This window comes from Vespa mandarinia, chromosome 9 (assembly GCF_050613455.1).
Source record: "Vespa mandarinia isolate Hongniang chromosome 9, ASM5061345v1, whole genome shotgun sequence".
NCBI classification, from domain to species: Eukaryota; Metazoa; Arthropoda; class Insecta; order Hymenoptera; family Vespidae; genus Vespa; species Vespa mandarinia.
Genome location: NC_140818.1, coordinates 7,730,001 through 7,757,500, shown reverse-complemented (window position 1 = coordinate 7,757,500; position 27,500 = coordinate 7,730,001). Strand labels below are relative to the sequence as shown.

The window sequence follows — 27,500 nt, the reverse complement described above, 5'->3', positions numbered from 1 at the left end:
TCAAAAAAATTTTTTAAATCGATCGAATAACTTTTTCGATTTTAATATCATTTCTCTGAAATTTTCGATAAAGCAAATAAAATAACTTAGTGCGTCTATGTGTGTGTGTGTGTGTGTGTGTATTTAAAAAAAAAATATAATATTTGACACGTTAAACATTTTTATTTGATTTCTATCACTTAGATTTAATTTCGTATGGAACGAATCATTTTCAATATATGTATATATATATATATTTATATAAATTCTGAAAGAATCGATCCAATTTCAACGTTTTAACATAATTTTTGCATGATGTAATAATCACTATCGAACATTTACGATGACCAAACTGTAATTCATTAAAATCTTTTGATGGGAAAGTGTGTTCGAAACTACTATTAACTTTAGTACAATTGTAGTTTCTGATTCGAGAGAAGGAGAACAATATAGTTCGTGAAATTGGTCTAACTGACCTGAGTCAGTCTGTGTCTTTGCATCATCAACGTTTCAATCGAACACTTGACCAGTTTAATAACGATCCAAGAAAATTTATTCTTACTCATTAAAAATCGAACGAGAATAGTTCTGCAATTAAGATGTTTATTCAAGCATTATGAATAACTACTATGTATATATATATTGAAATATAAAATATGAATATGTAAAAGGATAAAAAGAACAATTGAAAGCAAAAAAATTTGTTTGCTTTTTTCATAATTCCATAATTATCGTTGTACGTCTATCATTACATTTAATATTTTCAATTGGTAATAAAAAAATTCTTTTTTCTTTCGTAATTCTACGATTATCGTTGTACGTCTACCATTAACATTGGTATTCTCAATTGGTAACAAAAAAAAAATTTTCTTTCTTAATTTTATGATTATTATTGTACTTCTATCATTAACGTTAGTATTCTAATAATTGGTAACAAAAAAGAATATCTTTCTCTTTTTTTTTTATAATTCTACGATTAGTGTTTGTACATATGCCATTAACATTAGTATTCTTAATTGGTAATAATAAAAGAATTTTTCTTTTTTAATTCTACGATCATTTTCTTCGATCATTATCATATATATATATATATATATATATATATATATGTGTGTATGTATATAACATACAAAATCTTCTGACGCAAACTTTTAATGAAACAGGCACGAAAAAAGATTATCTCTTTGAAATCGATTTTCTGTACTCGACATTTTTTTCTTTATTTTCTTTTTTTTATTTTTCTTGTTTTTTTTTTTTTTTTTGTTAGATATACCATAGTTTCATTAAACTTTTGCGAACTCTCATATGCAGATTACTAACAGGAAACTCGAGTTACGTGAGAGTCGAATTATTTCAACGTTATGAAAAGAAAAAAGGAGATAAAGTGAAAGAAGAAAAACAAAAAAAAAAAAAAAAAAAAAAAAAGAAGAAATTAGCACGTTTGTCATAGAGACACGAATTCGTCCAAGTGAGAAAGAATTTACATTATATCCGAATAATAACAATAAGATGGAAGGAAAAGATAAAAAACAAAAGAAAAAAAAAAAAAGGAAACAAAAAGAAATATCAAAAGAAATATCAAAAAGAAACGAAAAATAAAAAGAAAAAAAAAAAAGAAAAAGAAAACAAAAAGAAATATCAATTCTTTACGTTACATGGAGAAAGATTCATCGGATAATTGCAAGTTCGAACGATAGCTTTTCTGAAGAAATAAGTATATGCGCATATCATTAAAAGTACGTCAAGTTCGGATGACATCTCGAATTCCTAAGGACGATGTAATTTATGTATTTATGGCGATTAAAGTATATTCCCTTGCTGAGGAGAAAAATAAATTCGTCGAATAATGTACGACCTAGTTTCCTTCAAAGATTTTTATTATCGAATACGTATTCAGGTACACATTCATCTTTGAATTATACGAATTGTACTGAAAAATTTATAAAGACAATTAAATTCAAACTAAATAATAGTAAACATTAATATTTACATTTATATATATATATATATATAAATGTAAATTTTTGCTTAGCAATATAAGCAATAATTTTTATTATTTTCTTTGTTCATAGACAATCGATAAATCTACGATAACGCACATAGGTTTTCTTTCAACACGAGATAAGATATCTCTACATATTTATTCTCAGACTCGATAGGGATGAAGAGAAGTGGGCAAAGTTTAGCATCTAAACCGTAGTAGCTACACATTGGTACGAAGCCAAGCAGGTCCTTGGGCACGCGTGTACATGGGTTAAGTGGTTTCTATCTCATTACTGTGTGAACTACCTGTATGGACTATGCTTACTCTGACCGTAAAGTAGTAAAGTGTGTATCTCTACATTCATAAATGCTTGGCAAGGAACCCTTTTATACTTGCTAATCTCTTATACTAGATTCTATATCAACTTAACACCGTTAGTACTATGAGTTTAAAAAAAAAAAAAAAAAGAAAAAAAAAAAGAAAAAAAAAGTTCGGATAATTTTAAAATAAATCTTAACTTGTTTCTTTTCTTTTTTCCTTCCTTCCTTTTTCCAATCTTATCATTATAATAGTATTCACGTTTTAAAGCTATTCGAATGGAATAAATTTAAAAAAAAAATATATATTTTTTAATAATATTAATAATATTAATTAATTTAATATTAATTTAATATTAATTTAATATTAATTAATTTTTAATAATATTAATATATTTTTTAATAATAAATAAATTTTTTATATAATATTATAAAAAAAAAATATTAAATATATCTGTATTGAGATAATTACTAATAATGATTCTCTTTAAAAACGACTTACATACGATATCTATATTAATTTTGTTTGAATAGATACGATAGAAGTTTGTATTTACAAACAATTTCATTATGAATACGTCCATTTCTTAGTAGGAAGTGTTTCTTGGTAGAAAGCCCAATGTTTACAGTTACGTTACGGAGCATCGTTTCAAACGTTTCATGGTTAGTGCAAGAGGGGGATTAGAAAGATCCTTAATGTCATCGTCAAGCGTTCTCTAGAAGTAAGAGTTATGCAGTTACATATACATAAAGATATACATATGAAGATATACATATCTACAATACGTACATACGTACGTATATACATGCATACATATATACATACATACATACATACATATATATATATATATGGATACATATGTAGATACACGTATAGGTAGATGCAACTAGACAATGGCATAGTGTAAACGTGCTACCGCAAATTAGGACGTTGCCCATTGGATGGTCCGATATAGTTACATATATCTTCCCAACTGGATTATTAGACGAGCTGGACAGTAATTTATGAGAAGGAAACTTTCTAACTCGGTAAAGATAACATTTGTTTGATTAAAAGTTGTACGATAAGTATAGGAATACATTCAAAGAGATAGAAAGGAAAAAAATGTTTTTTTTCTTTTCTTCCATTAATCGTTGTTGTTATTGTTCTTGTTTAGTATATTTTCCTGGGAGAAACTTGAAATGGACAATTTTTGTTTCTTTTTTTTCTTCTTCTTACTTTTTCTCTTTTTCTCTTTTTTTTTTTTTCTTTTTTTTAAACGCGGAACTTATCTTCAAACCATTATCGTTTTCTATTACATTTCGAATCGTTCTCGTTATAATTAAATCTTATAAGCGAAAGGTTAAAGTACCAATCGACGACGAACGAACCTTCTCTCTACTGGTTAAATTTATATGGCATATATTTGTGAAGAATTTTATATACGATTTTATTTAGATCTTGAGCGAAAATGACAAATATTATTAATATATTTTTCTTTTTCTTTTATTGCCTTTTCTTTTTTTTTTTTCTTTTCCCGTTTACTATTTATATATCGATACTAATTATCGAGAATAAGAGAAACATTTTCATCGGTTTTCTCGATAAATGTTTCAATATAAATATATATACATATATATATATATATATATATATATATATATATATATATATATTTATATCATATCGGCAAAAATGAATGGATTTACTAAAATCTATCGAAAAATGATTTATATAGTAACAAAAAATCAATTTGTATTGTCACGTTACTTTTACTATCTATCACGAATTAATTGAACAAGTTTGATAATATTCACGTTAAATGAATTGACTTAAATGTAAAACAAATTTCAGGAACATCCTTTGACATGCTGTTCTTCAAATGTTTCGCACGTGTAAGTATTTCCCCGTTGAAATATATCATAAAAATATTAAATATATAAGCACCATAGTCACCAATGCCATAAATTTGCACGCATTGCAAAAGTGTCAAAAAAGCGTTGCGCATATATATATATATATATATATATATATATATATATATATATATATATATACATATGTACGTATGTATGTATATATCTATGTCGAACGAGCAGCTTTGAAAAATGGATGTTTATTTTTTTTTCTTCACATACCAAACAAATCACAAATTTTGCTTTACACTGTTAATCATAGATAAATGTTAAAAATTGAGTCATAGGAAATCTTTATATTATATATTATAGTTATCTACACAAATTTGAAGTGGAGCACGTATTAACCATAGATTATTTGAATAATTAAACTAATGACAAGTTTCAAAGTTTATAATATCAAGTAAGTTCCTTCAAATTCACTAATGCGTTATTGAGTAGACGAACTACTAAATAGCAAAACACAAACTAGAGAACAGGATAAACATTAATTAATTTCGTCGCGAAGAGGGACGCACAGTCGTGCTTATCGTTCTTAGTCAAGATCACTCCTAAGCTGACATCCATTTAATTAGAATGTTAAGAAGAGATGTAATCTTGTTATCATATTAACAAAAGATTTGTTCACGTTCTTAAGAAAATTATTTTTTTTTTATGCCGAGAAAACAAATATGAAATTTTAATTTAGGATCTTTTAGTAAATAGTTGACTTCATACATTACAAGTAAATTTTCATTTTATTATTTATTATAATATTTATACATAATATTTTCATTAATTGTATATTATCATTTTTGTTAACGTCATTTTGCACACGTCGACATATTTAGAATTTCAAATATATATATATATTAATGATAAAATGAATAAATGATAAAACGAAAATCTGTCTTAATTTCTTTTTCTCTCGAGACGTACATTTGAAATTCGAAATTTCGTTTGAATATATTATATATATATTGTATGTATCTTGAAAGAAAGAAAAATTAAGATAAGTATTCATCATTTATTATAATAGCGAGAAATATTTAATATTTTAATTGGTTGTATTTTATCATCATCGTTAACATTCATGTGTCAATATATTTAAACAAAAATTTCAAATTTCAAATATACATCACGGGGAAAATTAAAATAGATTTTCTTTCATCATAACATTTATTATACTAACTATACATATTTCTTATACTATTTATACATATCTAACATTTTAAGTGATTCTATCTTCGTTAATATTTACATGTCCAACATATTTAAATGAAATTACGAATTTCAAATGTACATATATATATATATATATATATATATACATATATATCGCATCTCGAGAAAAGGAGAAATTTTGTTAACGTCAACATGTCGACATAATATTCAAAAGAAATGACAAATATTAAATATACGTACATTAATATGTCGTATCACGAAAGAAAGAAAAATTAAGAAAGATTTTCATTTTATCCATTATTATAATAATTATTACATAGATTTAATTGATTCCATTTTATCATTGTCGTTAATATTAACATTCATATGTCAAAATATTTAGATGAAATTTCGAATTTCAAATATACATACATATATTGTATTTCGGTAGAAAGGAGAAATTAAGATACCTCGTGATATTATTTCCGTACTCGAATACACGAAAACTGGACATTTCATTTCGGCCTTACGTATCCGAAATATTACCAGCTTGACACGTGACATAGCTAAACTACTTGGGCTGCATTGGAGCTGACTCATGTAAAAGATGAGTCAGCTTTTACCACGTTTCCACTACGTACAGTCGTATACCTAGGGTATTATAGTTCAGGCAAAGCCGGGCTTTTCCTTCTTCCATACTTCACTATTCTCTCACGATTACTTTCGAATATAGATATGCAATTCCAAACTTGAAATGGCCTTTTCATTCTCTTTATCTCTCTTTCTCTCTCTCTTTCTTTCTCTCTATCACACTTTTTTATTACTCTAAAAAATTCTTTAAAAACTATTTGAAATATCTGCAACTAGAACAGACAAATATTTTAATTTATTTCGAATGTTCCGTATTATTATATTTTTATTTTAGAAATATTGTTTAAATTCTATTTGAAAATCTCTAATGATCTAATGATATGTATTATTTAATTACAATACTATTCATTGATACAGGTATCTAATTTGAAAAAAAAGAAAAGAAAGAAGATATTGATCAAAGTAAAATTGTTTTAACAAGTAATGCATTAATGCGCTTCCAATATAAGAAGAAAAAAAAATAGATATAGAAAATAAGTAATTATCATAAAAATAGAAATAAAAGAAAGAGTCTTATGTAAAAGGTATTATAGAGAAGTTGCTTAGACGATTATATATGTATGTACATCTCATAATAAATATATAATATATATATATATATATATATATATATATATACATATAGATAGATAGAGTTATGTGACATACGTATATATCTGATAGAAGGACGATCGACTCGATGACTATCGTAATAAAATTGTCGTTACTATGGAAACGGCACTTAATATGCCTATCACGCGCAACTACGATGAAATGAAAGTGGTTTTCATGCCTCCACGAGTTTCGATCATTCATCCATCTAAAAAAAAAAAAACATCTTTCTTTTATCTATATAACTATGATAACACGGATCTGTATTCGGAAAAGTTTTTCTTTTTTTTTTTTTTTTTTCTTTTTCTTTTCTTTTTTTTTCACGTGATCTCTTAAAAATAAGATGAATCGTGACGATCTTATCACATTGACTCTAGAAAAAAAAAAACTTCTATATTGATCAATCACGCCAAGTAAATTTTCTTTTTTCTCTTTTTTCTTCGCACAAAATAAAAATTCAACTTAGTCAAAGTAACATAATCATTAGGGTTGTTTTTTTAATTCACTTTGGAGAATTCACTAAGAATTGCAAATGATATAACTTTTTTTTCTTCCCTTTCGTCTCAACACGTTAACGGGTAAACTTTATATGACGTTCATGATTTGTCTTGGTCTTTAACCTTCATTCGAAAATAAATATAGCGAGCTATGGGAGTCAACTTCATTCAATTGTGAAAAAGAAAAAACTTTTCTGCGTGATATATGAGAGAATGATTCTGAAAAAAAAAAAAAAAAAAAAGAAAAAAAAAAAAAAAAAAAGAAATCAGCATGAAGAAAGTAAAGTAACAACATATATTAGTTCGGAATCATTTGACGTTATTCAATATGATGTAATGGGAAAGTAGAAAAAGAAGAAGAAAAAAAGAAAAAAAAAAAAAAAAAAAAAAAAGAAAGAGAAGAAGATCAACGATCGTTTGACGGAATAATTTGATCGTTTGACGGAATAAACATCTAATAATGTACTTCAAATTTTCTCCTCAATTATATCCCAACAATGCTAAAAGTTTTTAACTCGAACTCTGACGGAAGAGGATGGCTTTATTAACCTCGATTAAGTTTCACGAGATTCTTTCAAGTGTTTCGAAGAGAAGTCAAACTTCTTATTAGAAATCGTAGAAAAAAAATTTCTTTCCTTTTTTTTTTTATTTTTTTATTTTAATAATTCTCATTTTTCTATTTTATATCGACTAATTTAAAAAGTTCCTAAAAATTTACAATAAATTTCTGTGTTGATGTGTGTAAAAAAAAAAAAAAAAAAGAACAGAAGAAGAAAAAAGTTTCTTCTTCGATTTCCTAACAGAAAAAAAAAAAATTGTTATTTCTGAAAAAATTCAATTTATCTATCAAATATAATATTCTTTGTTACGAACTATTTGATCTCGTCTTGTAATTATTTTTCTTTCTCTCATTCTTCCTTTTTTTCTCATTTTAATTTAACTAGACTATTTTAAAAACTTCAATGAAACGTACGACGCTTGAAATACGCTCGAGCAACCTACTTACGTTTCTAAATGAAAGAATTCTTTCTTTAGCTTCATGCTAACCATTCTCATCATAAATTAAGCCAATGCTTCAGGATATTCTGGCTTGAAAACAAAGCGGACAATGCATTGCTTTTTGAATGGGGTAAAAAAATCCAAAAGAAAAAAGTACATAATCCCTCGTCACCCTTAAAATCAAGTTGAGATAGAAATGTGACCGAGACATAATATTTGAAATCATAAAGAAGATTTATAAAAAAAAAAGTATATATATATATATATATATATATATATATATATATATATATATATAAAGAAATGATAAATGAATGGAATAATATATTCGACAATTAATTAAGTATTAATTAATCATATTTAATGATTCTCAAATAGGATCAAAATAATGTTATTAAATTTTGTAGAAAAGTGCAAAAAATATTCTTTCAAAGAGTATCAGTTATCCGATTGATTTCACGCAGGACAATTCATATAAATGAAGCTAAAACGTGTCTTTTGTTTTATGCATCGATGCATTTAAGTATATATATCTATGTATTTATGTATATGTATGTATCGGTTAACCTTGTAGGAATAAAATCGCAATATTCGTAGTTTCTCCAAACTACTATATAAGATGATTTCCATTTAGGTGAAATCGTCGTAAGGAGGTAGACGAAGTTTGACGTTATCTTAACTGTTTTGTATTCTCTAGAGAATAGAAGGAAATCTAGAGATGGAATAAAAGGAATGAATAGAAAGGTGTAGGAGAAATGATATAGGCAATAGGATCTCAAAATATTACAAAATCTAAAGTTACTATACTATTCCTTCTTTCTTTTTCCTTCCATTTAATATCACTATCATTTTTGTTTTCGATAAATAATCAAAGATATAGGTAATACTAGATAATACTATAGATTTGATCAGTTTAGAAAATCAAAGTCAAACGTATATATACAACAGTAACTGATATCTTAACTATAGTATGTCAAAACATGATTCGAGATAATCGAATATATTGTCAAAGTTCTAATATCTTTAATATCAACGTCAGTTATATTTTTCTCGTTAAAAAGTTAGTAAGGATTAAATTTTATTTGTTAATAGAAAATCAAAATGATACGTATTTAATCCTAGCTAATATCTCAATGATAATGAATCAATAGATCTATTGTGTCACAAATATCAATTTTATTTTCATTATAAAACGTTAATGGAGATTACATTTTTGTCCTGATTAGAAAATCAATGTTAGTCGAATTCAATCCTAACTGACATATCCTTAATGATAATGAGTCAATGATAATACGTGATAGATGTATTGTCGCTAATATCAGCTTTGTTTAGCTTGTTAAAACGTTAACAGGAGTTAGAAAATCAAAATCAGTCGTATTTAATGCTAGTTAGTTTCTCAATGATAGTGAGTCAAAGGTAATTCGAGATAATCAAGTGTACTATCGTGAGATATTTCGTCTCTAATATTGTTCATGACTCTTGTGCGTCGAATAATTGATGAGGCCCTTAATGCAGAAGGTGGAAAGGTGGAACGCGATCGTACACGAGCTATTCGAATTACAACGCTTTATTGTCAAGTACATCGCGGACCAGTCATTGAAAACGTCGAAACGAACGGCATCGATGACATAACAACGTGCAACGGATGAGAACCTAATTCATCAAAGAATTAACGGATCGTACTTAAGCAACGAATATATATATATATATATAGGTAAGTGTTCGTAACTTAGACATGTTACCTCGTTTCTACGTCGTCCTTGGCACGAAGTCTCTTGAACTTTTGCCTCCTTTATTTATTCTCTTTCGTTTGCTCTTATGAGATTAACGTTGATCGTGATTTATCAACCATTCTAAAGTAGTAATCTATCAGGTTAACTTGTAAACTTAAAGCTTCGAAAGAAAAACAATTTCTTCAATTAATCCTATTACAACACCTTTAAATTATTTAATTTTCATTCAAACTTAAAACTTAATAAATATCTTTCAATTAAAATACCGTCATATTTCTTAATACACAACATTACGAATATCTTGAAATAATTGTAATAATAATTATTATTACAATTATAGCCAAAAGGCTATAATTTTTTTTATTTTCTTTCAACTTATTATTTTATCAGTATTCTTTTGTCATATTGTTAATACTAAATCAACTAATTCTCTTATCATATAATCAGATACGTTTCTTATCATTGTTGAAACAATTGTTATATTCTTATGACTATATTCTCATTTTTGTAATTATAAATTAATCGTAAAAAAAAAAAAGAAAAAAGAAAAAGAAAGACAATTTACTATCGACAATGAATAACTATAATAACAATATTTTGCAATCTATTCGTCTGATATCTTCTCTCAATTTCGTAGAATATATTCGTAGTATATATTGGACGAAATAAAAAATCCGATCTCAGATCGGAAGAGAGGAAATAGAGCGATGAGAAGAGAAGGGTATGGATCGATAGAAAGTTTCGTTCGTAGTCTCAGACATATCCTAAGTACTATAGTGTTGAGGAATTAGTTGCCGACAGACCGCAAAAGCCAAAGCTTAATGCGTAATCGTAAGATACCCGTGGGATATGACCCCTTCGTCCCAACCTTATCTCTCGCTTGCTCTCTTTCTCTCTCTCTCTCTCTCTCTCTCTCTGTCTCTCTTCCTCACTCTCTCTGTCTCCTTTTCTCTTTTTCTCTCTCTTTCACACTTTCTGATCTATCTTCTGAAAATCAACTATATATAACCCGACCAAGTCTTACAAAGCTTTAACTTTAGGTCAAAGTGCAGAACCTTAATCTGGCAATGTACTGTCGTTAACTTCTCTCAAGACAACTGCCAATTCACTTTCTTCGTTGATCTTTCTCTCTTTTTGAAAGTTTCTCGATAACGAAATAAATATTTTCAATGTACTACTTCAATGTATATCTACATCTAAAACATCATTTTATATATATATATATATATAATCTATTATATGTATAAATATTATATGCGTGCGTGTATGCGTGCAAATGTATATAGGTATGTGTATAGATATATAGATATATATATATATATATATATATATATATATATATATATATACATACAGGGTGGCCTTGTTTATCCTTGGAATATCTCATGAGAAATCAAACTTATAAAAAAAATTTTCCCTATAGATCTGTTTGGTGCGATGGGAAACATCATACGATGCCATTTTTTTTTATTTTTATTTATTATCTTTTTTTTTTTTTTTTTTTATTGTGGATCGAATTTCGAAAGAAAATTTCAAAGTCAATTTTATGTTCTTAAATGATACTATATATAATATTTTATTATTTTATTTTACTTATTTATTTATTTATTTTTTTTTTCTTCGTAATTCAACGGTACTTGTTGAGACGTATTTAACGACTAGCCCTACAAGATAATTTATTATTATAAAATATTATAAATTTGTGAGTAATAAAAGAATACAATGAACCTGTATCATTGGTTCCCCGGTTGTTAGGCCGCATGCAATTTCTTATCTTTCTTCATGCTTCTTAAATGACCGATCTAAATAAACGAAATTTATTTCATAAAAAGTTCGACCTTTGTTTACAACATGCAGCCTAATAGCCGGCAATCATTAATATACATGATTACGTTCATTAAAAAGTCACAAATTTAATATATAATTTATAATATTTTATAATGATAAATGATTCCGTGATACGTCGTTAAATTCGTCTTAACAAATTTCAACTATGAAAAAGAAAAATATACATTTATACAGAATACACAGAGTATACAATATAAAAAAAAAAGTATATAAATTAAAGAAATGAATTTGTCTTAAACATTTTTCCCACCTTCAATATTTTAACCTATAAAAATAAAATTGGCACCACATCATGTTCCCCTTCATATGAAAAGAAAAAAAAAATATATATATATATATGAAAAAAAATTTGTTTGATTCAGTCCCTCATAAAATATTCCAATTTTTCGAAATAAACAGGATATCTATATATATCTATACATATATACATACATATATATATATATATATATATATATATATATATCAGTTTAGGGGAGAACGAGGTTCATTGCCTATAGGGGTAGGTTGATTAATTGTTAATAAGTTTGTACTGACGCGTGATCTATCGCAAAAAGTTAGATGACCGTAGACTCAGGTCATTGATAATAATATATTATTTATGTTATTTATATTTTATAATAATATATTATTTATTTTGTTTTTTTTTTTTTTTCAATACTATGATACCGCATGTATCAGAAGTTTTTCGAAAAATTGATTAAGTAAATGAATATATTTTCTTCTGAAAGATCTTTCACTTTTATTTCGTTGTTTTGTTTTATAATTATAACAGAATAAACATCGAAGGAATATTTTTACAAAGTTCGTTTATTAGACGACATATTGGAACAGCTTTCTTCTCTTTTTTTTTTTTTTCTTTTTTTTACATTAATTCTCATGCATTAATAATTTGAAATTAGATAGAGTATTCAAGTCAAAATGATCGTTCGGAGGTAGTTGGCTAATAACGTCCCGGATTATATGATTAGTTAGTCAACTAATTCCTATGATATCAGTATGTACTAATACTTCGTTACAAAAGGTTAATTATTTCCCAGAACAATGAAGGCGTATCAAAGAAAGTCAAATAGAGATGTAATTTCAAAAGAAATTAGAGAGCAAACATGTCACGGAATAATTTTTGAAAAAAAAAATAAAAAGGAAAAAAAAGGAAAAAAAAAGAAGAAGCATTAATGCGATCCCTAAGGGATATGATATACCCATCTACCATAAAATATTACATAAATACGTTAAAAAATTCTGAAGTAAAATTAAAAAAAATCCAAGGATCGCAATGTTAGAACTTAATTTTCTTTTCTTTTTTTCTTTTTTTTTTTTTTTTTTTTTTTCTTTATTTTATTAGAGTTGAAAGTATCGAAGAAATAGACTGATTCTTAACGAAGACGACAGAAAGTTATATGTATATATATAAAATAATATTGATGTTATATATATAATACATATATATAATTTATATTTATATAATATATATATATATATATAATTTAGATTATTCCCTTATTTAAATTACATAAAAATATTAAATCTAAGATAACGTATATATTATATATGTATTATGTATATAAATTGTCAGTCTTTTATATAATTATATTTTTAATTTAATGAACAAGAATGAATATAATAAAAAAAAAAAAAAATAATAATTCATCATCTTAAAGGAGACTTAATTAACGAAACACAATTCAATATCAAGATACTTAGGAAGTATAAACTATGTTGATTGAACTCAAAGAAAGAATGAAAGAAATAAAGAAAAAGAGAGAGAAAGAAAGAGAGAAAGAGAGAGAGAGAGAGAGAGAGAAAGAGAGAGAAAGCGAAAAAGAGAGAAAGAGAGAGAAAAGAGAGAAAGAGAGAGAGAAAGAGACAATCGACGTATCGATTCAAACAGGGTGGTGCAATCTGGCCTTCGCTACGGCGTCAGTCTTCTCGAAAATTGCCGTTCTCGGCGCCTGTTCCTCCGTCATTGCTTCTTCCTCTTCCTCTTATTCTTATTCTTATTTTTCCTTTAAATCTATTCGTTTTATTCTTAAACGTTCTATTGAAAATTTATCCATTTAAAAGGTACAGAACGTTATCATCGTTTCTTCAACTTTTAAAAGAAATTCTCATTAAAAGTTCGCATTAAAAAATATCTTGAAAATGATTGAGAATGATTTTTTTTTAATAATTTCAAATGATTTCAAAGATCCGACGAACGTTTCTATCAAAGAACTTCAAAGAACTTTCATCTTTTTGAAGAAACAAATTATTATTATTATTATTATTATTATTATTATTATTATTATTATTATTATTATTATTATTATTATCATTATTTTATTTTTTTGTTTAATCGATCGATAAAAAATGTAAACTTACAGAAATTATGATTGTATAAAAGGAACATTGTATTTTTATTTATTTCTTTTTTTTTCCTTTTTTATTTTTTTTTGCTTTTTTTAAATAAACAAACGACGAAAACTAATACGAATATCTATATGGAAATAGCTGTGGTATGTGTTAGAAAGCACACACACATACACACACATACACACACATATACATCACCTTCATGAGTCAAAGAGCCCGCAACCTTTTGACTCGAACTTTGATGTACTCGAGTTTAAAGTACGTACTCGATAACGAGGCCAAAACTCGGACCTACCAAATGTAACAATCAAGAGCCGAAGGTACGAAAGTTTGAACCTTGTAAAAGATAAGAACTTCCTTTGAAACGTTTATTACGTTTCATTTTCCTGACAAATTAAATTCCTTTTTTTTTTTCTTTTTTTTTTTTTTCTACAATACCTTCACATAGTCTAATTTTATGAGAAAGTACTTTTTTTCTTGTTCTCTTTTCTAATTGAACATTATCTGTCATTTTTTCTTCCTTTTTTTTTTCCTTTTTCAATGGATTCGTTATTTTCCTTTCCTTTTTTTCCCCCTCTCTCTTTTCATTTTTCCTTTTTCTTTGAAGATAAGCTTTTACTTTCATGGTCGGCATTCTTCTCAAAGATACTTCTTACTACTTTCGTGCAACAGATAATAGTCCTTGTGAGATACGTAAGGAGACCCAAAAAAAAAAAAAAAAAAAAAAAAAGAAAAAGAGAGAAGAAAAAAAAGGAAAATAAGAAAGCATAAGAAAAAAGAAAAAAGAAGGAAGAAAGATTTTTTACTTTAAATGAACTTTGATCGCGTAGAAACGACGGTAATAATTAATGTTTCTTTATAATTGGTGTAACTTCTCGAGATAGAGGAGATGAACGTTGTTAGACAATAATGACGATGCAGGTAGATATCGAGCTGTATTCGGCTCATAGTACGGATACATGTATATAAGGAGATAGATATCTTCTTATTGAGAATCAAATTTGGCTTTAACTTCCTACATAATCCATTAGTGTCGTCACAGGTTCATTTTACAAACAAACAAAAAAATAAAAAAAATAAAAAAAGAAGAAGAAAAACTATATAACTAAAGATAATTATCACACTTATAGACTATCTCGTTAATTGACTTCGTCTCCACAATTATAATCATTCTTATTAATTCTTCTTATCTCTCTCTCTCTCTCTCTCTCTCTCTCTCTCTCTTTCTGTTTTTGTTTTGAATGACAGAATTTTTGTAATTTTTCCAAAAATCGTAAGACGATATAACTAAAATAACGTTATTTAAACTATTTCTTCTATACAAATTCAACAGGTAGATTTCTAAACTACAGAGATGTAAACATTATGGACGTTCGATAACCTTGTGAACTCTAGAATGTTTTCAAAGATAGCTTGAATATCGATTTTCTTTATTCCCGCCATCCCTCCCCAATTCCTGTGACCATCCCACGCCTCCGTTCATAACAGCTTGGCTATTACTAACATACAGAATTTTGATTATATCTTCATAGATATATCCGTGCATGATTTGACATTATGAATTAATGAATTTGAAAAATAATCGATTGAATTTTAATGAATAAAATTATGTCATGAGGTGATATCAAATAAGATTTTCTTTTTGTAAATTTTCAAAAATTAATTTCGACGTTAATGAATTCGGTAATCGGACAGTAAGTGAAATGAATTGCATCATTTGCATTTATTATATATATATATATATATATATATATATATATATATATATATATATAAGTTGATCATTACTCTGGAGACTAATTGTAAGTTAATGATCGTTAGGTATCCTCTACTTAAGTGTCTACTTTTCCCTCGCGAACGATATCGCTGTAGAGTATAAATTTTCTTTTTTTTCTTTTGCTTTTTTTTTCTTTTTTTTTTCAACGATTATACAATCGCTCCTCGTCGTTATTTCACTAGCCAACAGGCATTCAGTAAATAAATGACGTTGGAAAAATTCATCGTGGTCACTCATGCAAACTAATTTTTGGATTTGATCCAAATGTAAACGAAGCTGAGATCCGTGCCATCCAAAAACCATAAAAAGATATTTCTCTCTCTCTCTCTCTCTCTCTCTCTCTCTTCTTCTCTCTTTTTCTTTCTTTCCTTCTCTCTACCTCTATCTCTATCATTCTATCTCCCTCTTTCAAAGTAAAATGACGTTTTGCTGACAAAGAACTTACTTGCAAAGTTGCAAACGTAGAATCTTTGTTTTTGAAGTTAATTAACGACCTGCCTAGACTAATAAGGTTACCATTAATTATTTTTTATGATTGTTATCATGAAAAATATTATCCTTTGTTTGACATTATTATTTCAATGATAATTTAAATATGGAATTCGAAATATAATTCATGGAATTATTGAAAATTAATTTTTACTTATTGAATATTTATAAATAATATTTATATATTATTAAATGTTATTGTAATAATAATTTAAATTTTTTCAATCTTTTAAAATAAAATATATAATATTATTTAAAAATCGATTGATAATTTATGAATAATATTTTCCATACCATTAGATATTATTGTAATAATATTGTAATAAATTTTTCCAAATGGAGATTGATACTTATTTCAATATTTATAAATTATATCATTAGATATTATTGTAATAATATAAATTGTTCACTTTCTTCAAATAAAATATATATAAATTATTTCAAATGGATTTGGGCTTAATGCAAGTAACATTTTACGATTTGGAAAGAAAAAATTTTCATGCTTCTCGTTTTAATATTATTAGGGAGAGAAAAAAAAAAGAAAAATAAAAGCCCCTCCCCCTCAGAAAAAAAGAAAAAAGAAAAGGAAAAAAAGGAAACAGAAAGGTTCTTTTACTCTTAACGGATTAAGAAGAAACGTAAATGAGAACAAGAAATGGGTAAGCTTATATACAGCTGTAATTTCTTTGCAGGCAACATAGCTGCATACGGCATTTGACATTAATTTCGAACTCACTAGCTGCAAACACGCAGCTGGTAATGGATTAATCAAACTGTGGAAAGAGAATTAGCGCGCAATTGCGGTCGCAGTTACGTTTTGTCCTACGTTACGTTCGTTCCAACATCTGGAAAATCTTCACCGATTCGTTTTCAGACACTTATGTTTTGAAAATGTAATATTTCTTTCCTCAAAATCTATCGTATTTGTTTACCATCGATTTTCCATCAAAACTTTCTCTCCTTTTTTATTTAAAATATAAAGAAAATATTTTCTAACTAGATCTGTTTATTTCTTTTATTTCCTTTGTTTTTTCTTTTGTTTTTTTTTTCTTTCTTTCATTCTTTCTCGAAATAACAAAAATAACAAATAAAAATATTTTAAAAATGACATAAAATCCAAAAATCATAGAAATGTAAACGTAGATTGTATATATGTGCGCATGTGTATTTGCGTTTGTGTTTGTGTATTTTTATGTTAAATGATATTACAATTCTTTCATAAAACAATTTATTTTTTTAAGGATATTAATAAGCATATAAAAATTATTAATAAAAAATGTCAGAAATATTAGAATTTAATTTGCGAAAAAAAAAAGAATATATATATATATATATATATATATATATATATATATATATATATATATAAAAGAAAATTCTTAATTGATGGTATTGAAAATGATTGGCACTCGTCTTAAAATACTTTTCAATGAACTCGAACTATTTATTAAGGGCTCCTTCGAAAGGACAAAGGTCAATAGAAACTTACATTTTGTCCTGATTTTTACAATATGTAAGATCATTTGTATTAGATAAAGAATAGGAGATCTTTAAGGAAGTATTTATCACGAGATCCGCAAAAGAAGGAACGCCAGTAACAGTTGATAAAAATCTTAGTTAGAAATAAGGATCCGCGTAAACGAGTGACACTTAATTAGACGCTTCACTGGTCGCTTAATAAATCGACTATCTTGCAGTCTTACCGCTTCGCTTGGTTAATTACTATGGTAATTAAGCCCCGTAGTTAACGAATTTTGTAATACATGCCCTTTTCTTCTTTTTTTCTTTTTCCTTTTCCTTTGGTTTAAATAAACTCAAGTAAAGAGCAATTCAAGTGAGCCATTTAAAAAGAAAAATATAGTTAAAAAGGGAGAAAATTTTTAACGATATTTATATCATATCATTTTGTCATTTTCAGACATTTTCTTTTCTTTTTGTTTTAATAAATTTACGTAAAAAAAAAAAAAAAAATGATCCAAGTGAGCCACTTAGAGAAAAAAAGAAAAATAATAAAAATTTGTAATTAATTTTTTTTTTCTTTTTGCTACCTCGTTTGTTTTTTTTACTCGTCGGTCTTTTTTTTCTTTTTACAGAGTTGTATCGTTTTTGTTTCGTTATTTTCAATAACGAAAATTTATTTTTTTATCTTAAAATTTATTTTCGTTATTGAAAATAAATCGTCAGATGTTCGATAGAAATATCTTTACAATATATATTTATTTAGTTTTATACTTTGACGTAAGAATATATATAATGGTCACGGGAATAATATTTATTTATGCTTTTTATGTAAAAATATCCATTGATATATTTATTTATGTAGATATATATATATATATATATATATATATATATATTTACGTACACCTGAATACAGATAAAACTTTTCAAAACGTAAATCAAGTTTATATAATGCGACTTTCCTTCGAACTTCTTTCTTATCTTCCCTCAACATCTTCCTCTTCTATCGCGAAAGGACAATTGTATTTTGTACTTCTAGAACATCTTGTAAACTTGAAAATGGATTCAAATGGGTTGAAATTTTCCACATTACTTTGAGTCTTACATTGTCTTTATACCTAAAGATGTACTTTATCTATATATATTATTATATGTTTTTATATATTTATCATTTACCTATATGTTTTAATGATTGTTATCATAATTATCTTCTCTATATTATAATTATTATACCTGAAATATCATCTAAATGTAATATATTTCTTTTTTCTTACTATATCTTTGTCTCTTTCTCTTTCTCTCTCTCTCTCTCTCTTTTTCTCTCTTTTGAAATGTTAGTTATCTCAATGTACGATTTCATTGTAAGTACTTAAATCGTACAAATACAAAAATATTATACTCAAGATTAAGTAGGTTGATACTTTAATATTCCCTTGAGTAACATATTGTACGATCAAAAGATATAAAGCTATTCTTGTTTACTTTAAAAAGAAAAGAAAACAGGTCTTGAATTAGACCACAAGCTTTATTACAATGTTATCTATATAAAGTAATAACGAAAGAGATAGAGATAGATAGAGATAGATAGAGATAGAGAGAGAGAGAGAGAGAGAGAAAGAGAGAATTTTTCTTATCTTCCTTTTTCTTTTTCTTTTTCTGGTTAAATTACATCGAAAGAAAAGTTTGTCATTGTCGGTCAGAATCGAATCAACGAATCCTTTCGATCTCCTTAAACCTTTACAAACTAGAACATTGTTTCTCATGAGTGAAAGACTATCTCGTAGAACGTAGAAACGGTAAAGCTCTTTTCTATTAACTTTTCTACGACAAAGGAAAATCTAGAGAGAGAGAGAGAGAGAGAGATAGAAAGATAGATAGATAGATAGATAGATAGATAGATAGATAGATAGGGAAAGAGAGAAGGAGAGAGAGAGAGAGAGAGAGAGATGTGATAATGGATTAAAAGCGGGTAGTGCGAATGAATCGTAATACGATTTTCGTCCGACGCACTGACATGAGTGGACCCAGCTCTTTGCTGAAATTATTAACAAGATCGTATGAAAATTTTTCTTTTCGTTACTTACGAACTTATTAGTAAAATTATGAATGTTAATAAAAGACGAGACCAAAAGTTCTTAGAGAAGTTAATTCCAAATGTTATTAAATGATTGAATAATTGAAAAAAAATCAGTTACTCTTTTTCTTTTTTGTTTTTTTACATCCTTTTAAGATTTTTAATCTTTTAAAAAATTCTTTCAATTATTTCTTTTATTACTTTTTTCTTTTTTTTTTTTAAACCTATCACTTGCTTGTTTTTCTTTCTTTTTTCTTTTTTTTTTTTTTTTTAGATTAACTTTGCGCATCTAATCTGAATTGAATGAATAATTGATTTTCAAAATCAATTAGGAAAGTTTGATTTATTTAAGAATATTAATAACAGTAATAATAATATTTTCAATCGAGATATCGAGATATTATGATTGAACCAAATCCATTTACGCTTTTGTTTATCTTATATATTATTGTATTAGTCTTATCTGTATTTAAGCCTTATCTTATTTACCATATTCATTAACCTTCTTTCTGTAACGTGTTTAAATTAACTATTGCCACTCTCGATACTTCCCAAGTCGTAAAGTCTTATTTCCTTTTATCCCGAAGATTCGTAACTATCTATCTAAGACTTCATGCCGTGAGAGAAAGGAAACAGAATTTAATTCTAACTGAGAGAGCTAATTAAAAAAGTTAGAACGTGCGAATGCCATCACAGTTTGACACGAATGAAAAAGAAAAGTAAATGTTCACGATCATTACAATTAATTGAGTTACGTTAACTTTTAAAAAAGTGTATATTACAAGATTGTGAATTACTTGACACTTCTATAAAAATATATTTTCTTCTTTACGTATACATATAACGTAAAATTTATAGTGTAATATAAACTTATAGTAATATAATTATACTATAAAGTTATATAAAGTTTATACAAGTCAATATTCTATAACGACATGAGATGAACAAATTCAAGTAGCATAATTACAAAATCAATTATTATTATTTAATATATTCAAGTTATATTTAATATAGTATTGTTTTATATCAGAATTTGTGTTTCGAAAGAGAAAAGACATTTATAATATGATTGACAATATTTCTCGAGATCATGGATATGTTATTTGTCAGTAATAATGCGATGATAAAAAAAAAATATGGAGAGAAAGAGAGAGAGAGAGAGAGAAAAAATTGAGAGATAGAGAAAGAGAGAGAGAGAGAGGGAAAAAGACAAAAAAAAGGGGAAATAAAATCCCACGAAAAAGCAAGAGTAAGTAATCTATAGTTCCGTACAATGATACCTACTTTTACAGGCTCGTTATCACGTCGTTCTTTTGTAACGTCAAAGGCAATCCCATTTCTTTTTTTTTTTTTTTTTTTTTTTACCTGAAACCTTCTCTTTCGCAATGTTTCCACTTTCGTCGAGAACAAGAAGAAGGATATAAAGAAACACTCGAAAAAAGAGAAAAATCGATGACGTTCGTTCTTTTACCAAAAGAATTCAAACAATACATTTCTTCAGCCATTAGTAACAAAATTAGATGTGAATCCAGATATATATATATATATATATATATATATATATATATATATATATATAGACAGAGAGAGAAAGAGAGAGAAAGAGTTAATAAAGAAGACATTTGCAATTAATCATTTTTATTTAATTTTGATTTTTTCCGCTCTAAAAATTTCCAAGTAAAAAGATATTAAATTGAAATTATATATATATATGATTCGATTAATTTAATTAATGAAAAGATTAGATTATTATGATTGATAAAAATTTAAATGATTAAATATTAATAATAAAACATGATTTTGTTGACATTATTAATGGTTATAGAAAAAGATTTATTATTATTTTAACGAGATATGAAACGGATCGAATGCACCGAGTGTATAGATGCTATATGCATTCACGATGTTGAAATTGTTATCGAATTTTATTTTTACCAATAAGAAACACGTTGCTAAAGAAAACAAAGCTCGCGTCGATAAGCTGAGTCGATGAGCAAACGTAATATTTCATATCAAGTATAGCTGTTCGTATATCAAAATGTTTACTTTTGTTGCATCATAAATACTGTTCTATTTATCCCTTTCTCTCTCTCTCTCTCTCTCTCTCTCTCTCTCTCTCTCTCTCTCTATCTCTTTCTTTTTACGATCGTAATATTTATGCACACACAATATTCTTGATTATAATTTTCTAGAATATTCTCACAACAAATATTTATTTCAATAAATAGTGGAAATTTATATTTTCCAAAAAGACACACACACACACACACACACACACACACACACACACATATACGTCACATTTATAATAGTTAATGCAATTAAAATAACAAATAAAAATATAAAGTTGATAGAACAGATGAATATTTAATAACAACAAAACAAACAAAAAACCAGAAATGATTCTTCAACGGTAAATCATTAGATCTGTTTAATCATTAATTCCACAATAATTATACTTATAATTATTTTATAATCATGCTTAATAATAAAAATTAGGAACATATATATATATATATATATATATACACATCAAAATGAATTTTTTATATAATTTTAGATAGAAAATAAATGCTGATAATAATAATACTGATAGAAAAAAGAATTCGAATCTTCATAATTTCAATTGATTTATTAGGAATAAGGTGAGACTAGAAATGCGATTAGGTATCAATATTTGAGTTTGAAGAAAATATTGATTTATTGGATTGTACAAGACTACGTAGTATCTATAAATCAGAAAATTCTCGAAAAAATACAATAATGAAATAGGGAGGTAAGGAAAAAGAAAGAGAAAGAGAGAGAAAGAGAGAGAAAGCATACTTCGAAATAGACTTTATAGGATTATATGATCAACGTAACAAATAATTGAATTTTCATATCGCGATTACGAGCTTTCACGTTATGCATGTTCAACTCGACGAGGTTAGACAAAGGTTGAATAAGAATTTTATTGGCTTATTTTTAACTAGACAAAGATCATACGTTTTGTCTTTCTTCAACATTTTTCGCTATTCTATTCCATCCTTTCCATTTTTTCTATTTTTTTTTTTTTTCTATACACATATATATATATATATATATATATATATATATATATATATACACATATACACACATCATATAAAAGATATATAAAAGGTAGATAACTTTTATGTAGAAAATTATATAAAAGATATATGTATGTGTAATTTCTCGCGTGTATATGTGTATATAAGATAAAAGATATTTAAAAGACATACATATATGACATGGTATGTGTGTATATATATTTATATATATACGTGTGTGTGTATCTTGTCGATTCTCAATGGCTATATTATTATTCTTTTCTGTTCTTCGATTTTTATCACAATTTAATTCTATTATCTCAATTATCATCTCATGAATCGAATAATTTTAATCGACCTATATATGTATATACATATACGTGTACATATGTTTACGTTACGTTAACTTAAAAAAAAATATATAATCGTACGAGAGAAGAGCTTATTCGTTATTTTAAACATCGTTTAATCTCATTTTTTCTCGTTATCTTTATTTTCATTTTCAATATTTTCAGTAATTAAATGACGTATCTTTTATTCGACAAGTGTATTTTACATTCAATAATTTTCCATAATTTGCATGCTCGTAAAATCGTATGAAACATATTTATATCGTAGGTACGATAAAACGTTTCATCATTCGTTTCATGATTTACCTTCGAATAAGTTCATCAGTATTTTCAATTTACTTTAGATGCGTATAAAGCGTATCAGAATGTTGATAGTACGTGTGAAATCCTGTAAATAGTTTTAAAATAGCGTACATGACAATGCCTAATTGCATGCATTGTTCCTATTCGAATATGTGATTTCTCGAGGGAAGATTCAAAAATGAACTCTACTTGTCCCCCTCTTCCCCTAGGGCAAATCGAACACGTTGGAATTCAAATTTCGAATGTTTTACTTATTTCTTTTATTTATTTATTTTTTTTTTTTTTTTGATTTTATTTTTCTACTCTCCATTTTATAACATTCCGTTTATTTCTATAATGGTGCTTGGGAAAAAAAAATTGTTACGATAGTATCTGCGTTTAAAAACGTAAAGAAGTGAAAATAAAAAGAAAAAGAAAAAGAAAAGAAAAGAGAAGAAAATTGAAGAACAAAAGATGAATTAAGTATGCGAGCCTTTAAAGAAACATTTAAAATTGTACATTTTATTTAAGAGACTCTTACCGAGACTTTTATTTTTCTTCTTGAAAATGTTTCTTATCTTTGTTCCCTTTATAGTCAGCTTAAAACAGGTACAAGAAAAGATTATCAAGGGAGCGCTGGGGGAGGGGGGAAGGAAAGAAAAAAAAAAAAAAAAGAAAAACAAAAAACAAAAGTGAATTCACAGTAAACCTCTAAGGACTTTGACGCCAGTAAGATTATTCTTTAACGCTTGCTCAAAACACATGACTGTTATACCATTGTCGATTATTATTTTTCTTCAGTTGGTACAATAATTATATTGTCAGACTTTCTTTTCATCTCTTTTTCTTTTTCTTTTTCTTTTTCTTTTCTCGTCTTTTCTTTTTTTTTCATTCTTTTCATCCACCTCACTCTTTCATCTCTTATTATCTTTTCTATCCTCTTGTTATATCAAACTTGTAGAAAGATTTTCAAATGCAAAAGTATGCCATCCGACTGCGCGTATTATGTAGAAGAGACAAATCCTTGGAGAAGAACGTTCATTGAAGATTTCGCTCGTGCTAAACTAAATTTCTTCAGGACATTGTTATTCGAATTTTTTTTTTCTTTTTCTTTTTTTTTTTTTTTTTTTTTTTTTTAAATAAAACTCATGGGAAACGTGTATTACACGAAACTTACATTTCGTTGATAAAATTTTCAGTTGAACTAGATCAAACAGATGATAAGGGGAAGGGGCGGGGCGGGGTTGGGGGAAAGACAAGAAAAAAGAAAAATTTAGAATGTTAACTAATTCTAACTTTTTTTGTGAGAATTAATTCTTTCATTATGAATGTAAGAAGGAAAAGAAACTTTTTGCACTTTGTCAAAAGATTTGCGTTAAAGTGAATGACCAAAAAATTAAAATATTGATACTTTTCTTTTTAAGAAGGTAAATTTTTTGTTTATTTTTTTTTTCTTTTTATATATATATATATATATATATATATATATATATATATTTATTTATTTCTAAGATTTCATTCTTTTAACGAATAAAAGTAAACTCAAAAGATAAGAATGTATAATCAAAAGATTTTCTGTTTGATACATTCTAGGAGCAATTTTCATCTAAGGTAGACGAAAAATATCTATAAAGAGATTTTTGTTTTCGGGTGATGAAATCAAAATGCTAGTTTACGAGGAATAAAAATTTACGAAGAAGGTGGTTATAAAAAGTGTATACGAACGGTGGTATATCGTGGTTAGACAAATAGCTCTGTTTTTTTTCTCCCTCTTGTAATAAACACCAGGGTGCATCATAGATCGGCACTTTTCTTCCTACCTACATGAACACAGACGTAAATAAAAATATAAGTATAATAATAAAAATTTAAGTATAATATATCGATTCATTGTAATTTTTACGATACTTTTTTTTTTCTTTTTTTTATTTTTTATTTAAATACTCACTCAATGATCTATCATAAAAATTGTATATTTATTTTAATTAAAATAAAATTTGATAAACTATATAAGATCTAGCAAAATCTCATTGATCCCATCTGCACAAAAGATATACAAATGTCATTGCAAGAAGCTAACCCGTAAGATGTTGCAGGCAGAATATTCGAGAAGCATATTGTCCTCCAAATGTTCATGTCATAAGACAAGGTACACCATGAATGTACTATATATTTCACTGTCAGCGTGAAATATTTCATCGATGTATCCTGAGAAAACGTTTCTAATGTCACTTATATTTATTCCAGAAAGACATAAATATTGGAATTATTCTTCGAACATATAACTATAAGAAAAATATTTTTAATATCATTTCAATCGAATTATCAATACTTTTGGGTGGATTATAAGACATTATTATTATTATAATTATTATTATTATTATTATTATTATTATTACTATAAAAATAACAATTATTTATTTATTTATTTATTTTTTCTTTAATTTATTTTTAAATTAATATTTAATGAAAATATTCATAATTCATTTTCGATAAATCTCAGTTCTCTATCAAATTACATTCTACGTAGGATGGATCGTAGTTATATGCTTTTAATCACACTAGTATATAAACCATACGTGGATCGATGTATCTCTAAAGCCTTCGTGCTATAATAGTTACTTCGATAATGGCTTCTTAACACGTTGCCCACGCATCAAGAGAGGATTCTCTGTATTAGTATAATATGTACAACGAACACATATATAATATATAAACGATATATTCACGACATGTAAACGTATATTACAAACGTTCATGAATATAAACCTACGTTATAAATAACAAATATTAATTCATATCAATCTTAATCAATTTAAACGTATTTTCAAACGATCATCATCAATTTATCAATTTATTTTTAACCTTGGAAAATGTTCAACGAGCAACCGAGCCATCCAATTAACGATAATAATAAATATAATTTAGTACGTTCCATCGTAAAGCTCTGATTTTACGATAAGCACATAAAATTATTATACCATGATATTTCGATGTCATTGTCATTTGATTTTCTATCGAAAATTAGCCGTCGTATAAGATCAATTTATTTTTATATAGCTCAGGATCATTTTTTTTCCTTTCTCTCTATCTTTTAGTTTTTCTTCGTACGTATAAATAAAATAATCGCCTATACGTTTAATTCCAATTAAATTACGTTTAAAACAAATGAAATAATTTGACGAAATAACTCCTGATAATAAACAATCATATCGTAAATTTGAATTCCTTTATAAATATCCATGTAATTATATGTTTATATTCTAATAAACATATAATAAATATTTAATTATTTTGCACCCTCTCCCCTCTCACCCCGCCCCTCCCGCCACCATGTAATTTAGACTGCAATTAAAATTTCAAGGTGATAAAGAAAACGTACAAAATCCTTTTTAGGATAACTTTCATAATAAATTCATGCAATTTTCATTTAATTTCAAATGTAAATTAAACGAACATTATTAACGTTCATATATTATAATCGCAGTATCATTAAGAATTTCGTAGATTGAATTTTTGACATGATTATTATTATTCAACATAGACGCTAATAGTATGATCATATGGAAAGCATATAGTTGTTAATCATAACGCGGGAGTCGTTGCGCACGAGCGAACTTTAACTTTTCTATGCAGCCATTCGAAGAGAAGAAGGACAGGCAGGAAATGCATTTGGATTGCTTTCAAGTGGAAAAAAGGATTTCCGAAGTGAAGGATTTCTTGGATAGAACTCTTAGAATTTGAATTATTACATAAACGTTTAGGATACACACACATACACACATATACATATATATGTATATATAATTAATATAATTATATATATAATATAATCATTAATTATAATCATATATAATTAATATAATTATATAGATATATATATATATATATATTTATATTTATATATATTATGTACTAAATGTATTAAGAGAGAAAAAGAAAGAGGCAGAGATTGTATGTAACTATTACACTATATGTAGTACTGTTTATATATTAAATAAAAATATTTCTTTCACATATACGT

The 27,500-nt window shown here is 26.4% G+C and overlaps 2 protein-coding genes across 6 annotated transcripts in view; one reads left to right on the top strand and one right to left on the bottom strand.

Annotated features, from left to right (window-relative positions):
• Nucleotides 1-27,500, bottom strand: part of LOC146872777 (NCK-interacting protein with SH3 domain) — a 102,847-nt gene that overhangs the window by 23,956 nt on the left and 51,391 nt on the right. For both annotated transcript variants that reach the window (XM_085659447.1, XM_085659446.1), the window contains exon 10: nucleotides 25,202-25,296. In XM_085659447.1, coding sequence (XP_085515573.1) covers nucleotides 25,202-25,296 — 95 coding nt within the window. The remainder of the gene's footprint in view (nucleotides 1-25,201; nucleotides 25,297-27,500) is intronic.
• Nucleotides 1-27,500, top strand: part of LOC118440172 (uncharacterized) — an 82,554-nt gene that overhangs the window by 18,507 nt on the left and 36,547 nt on the right. The window lies entirely within an intron of this gene.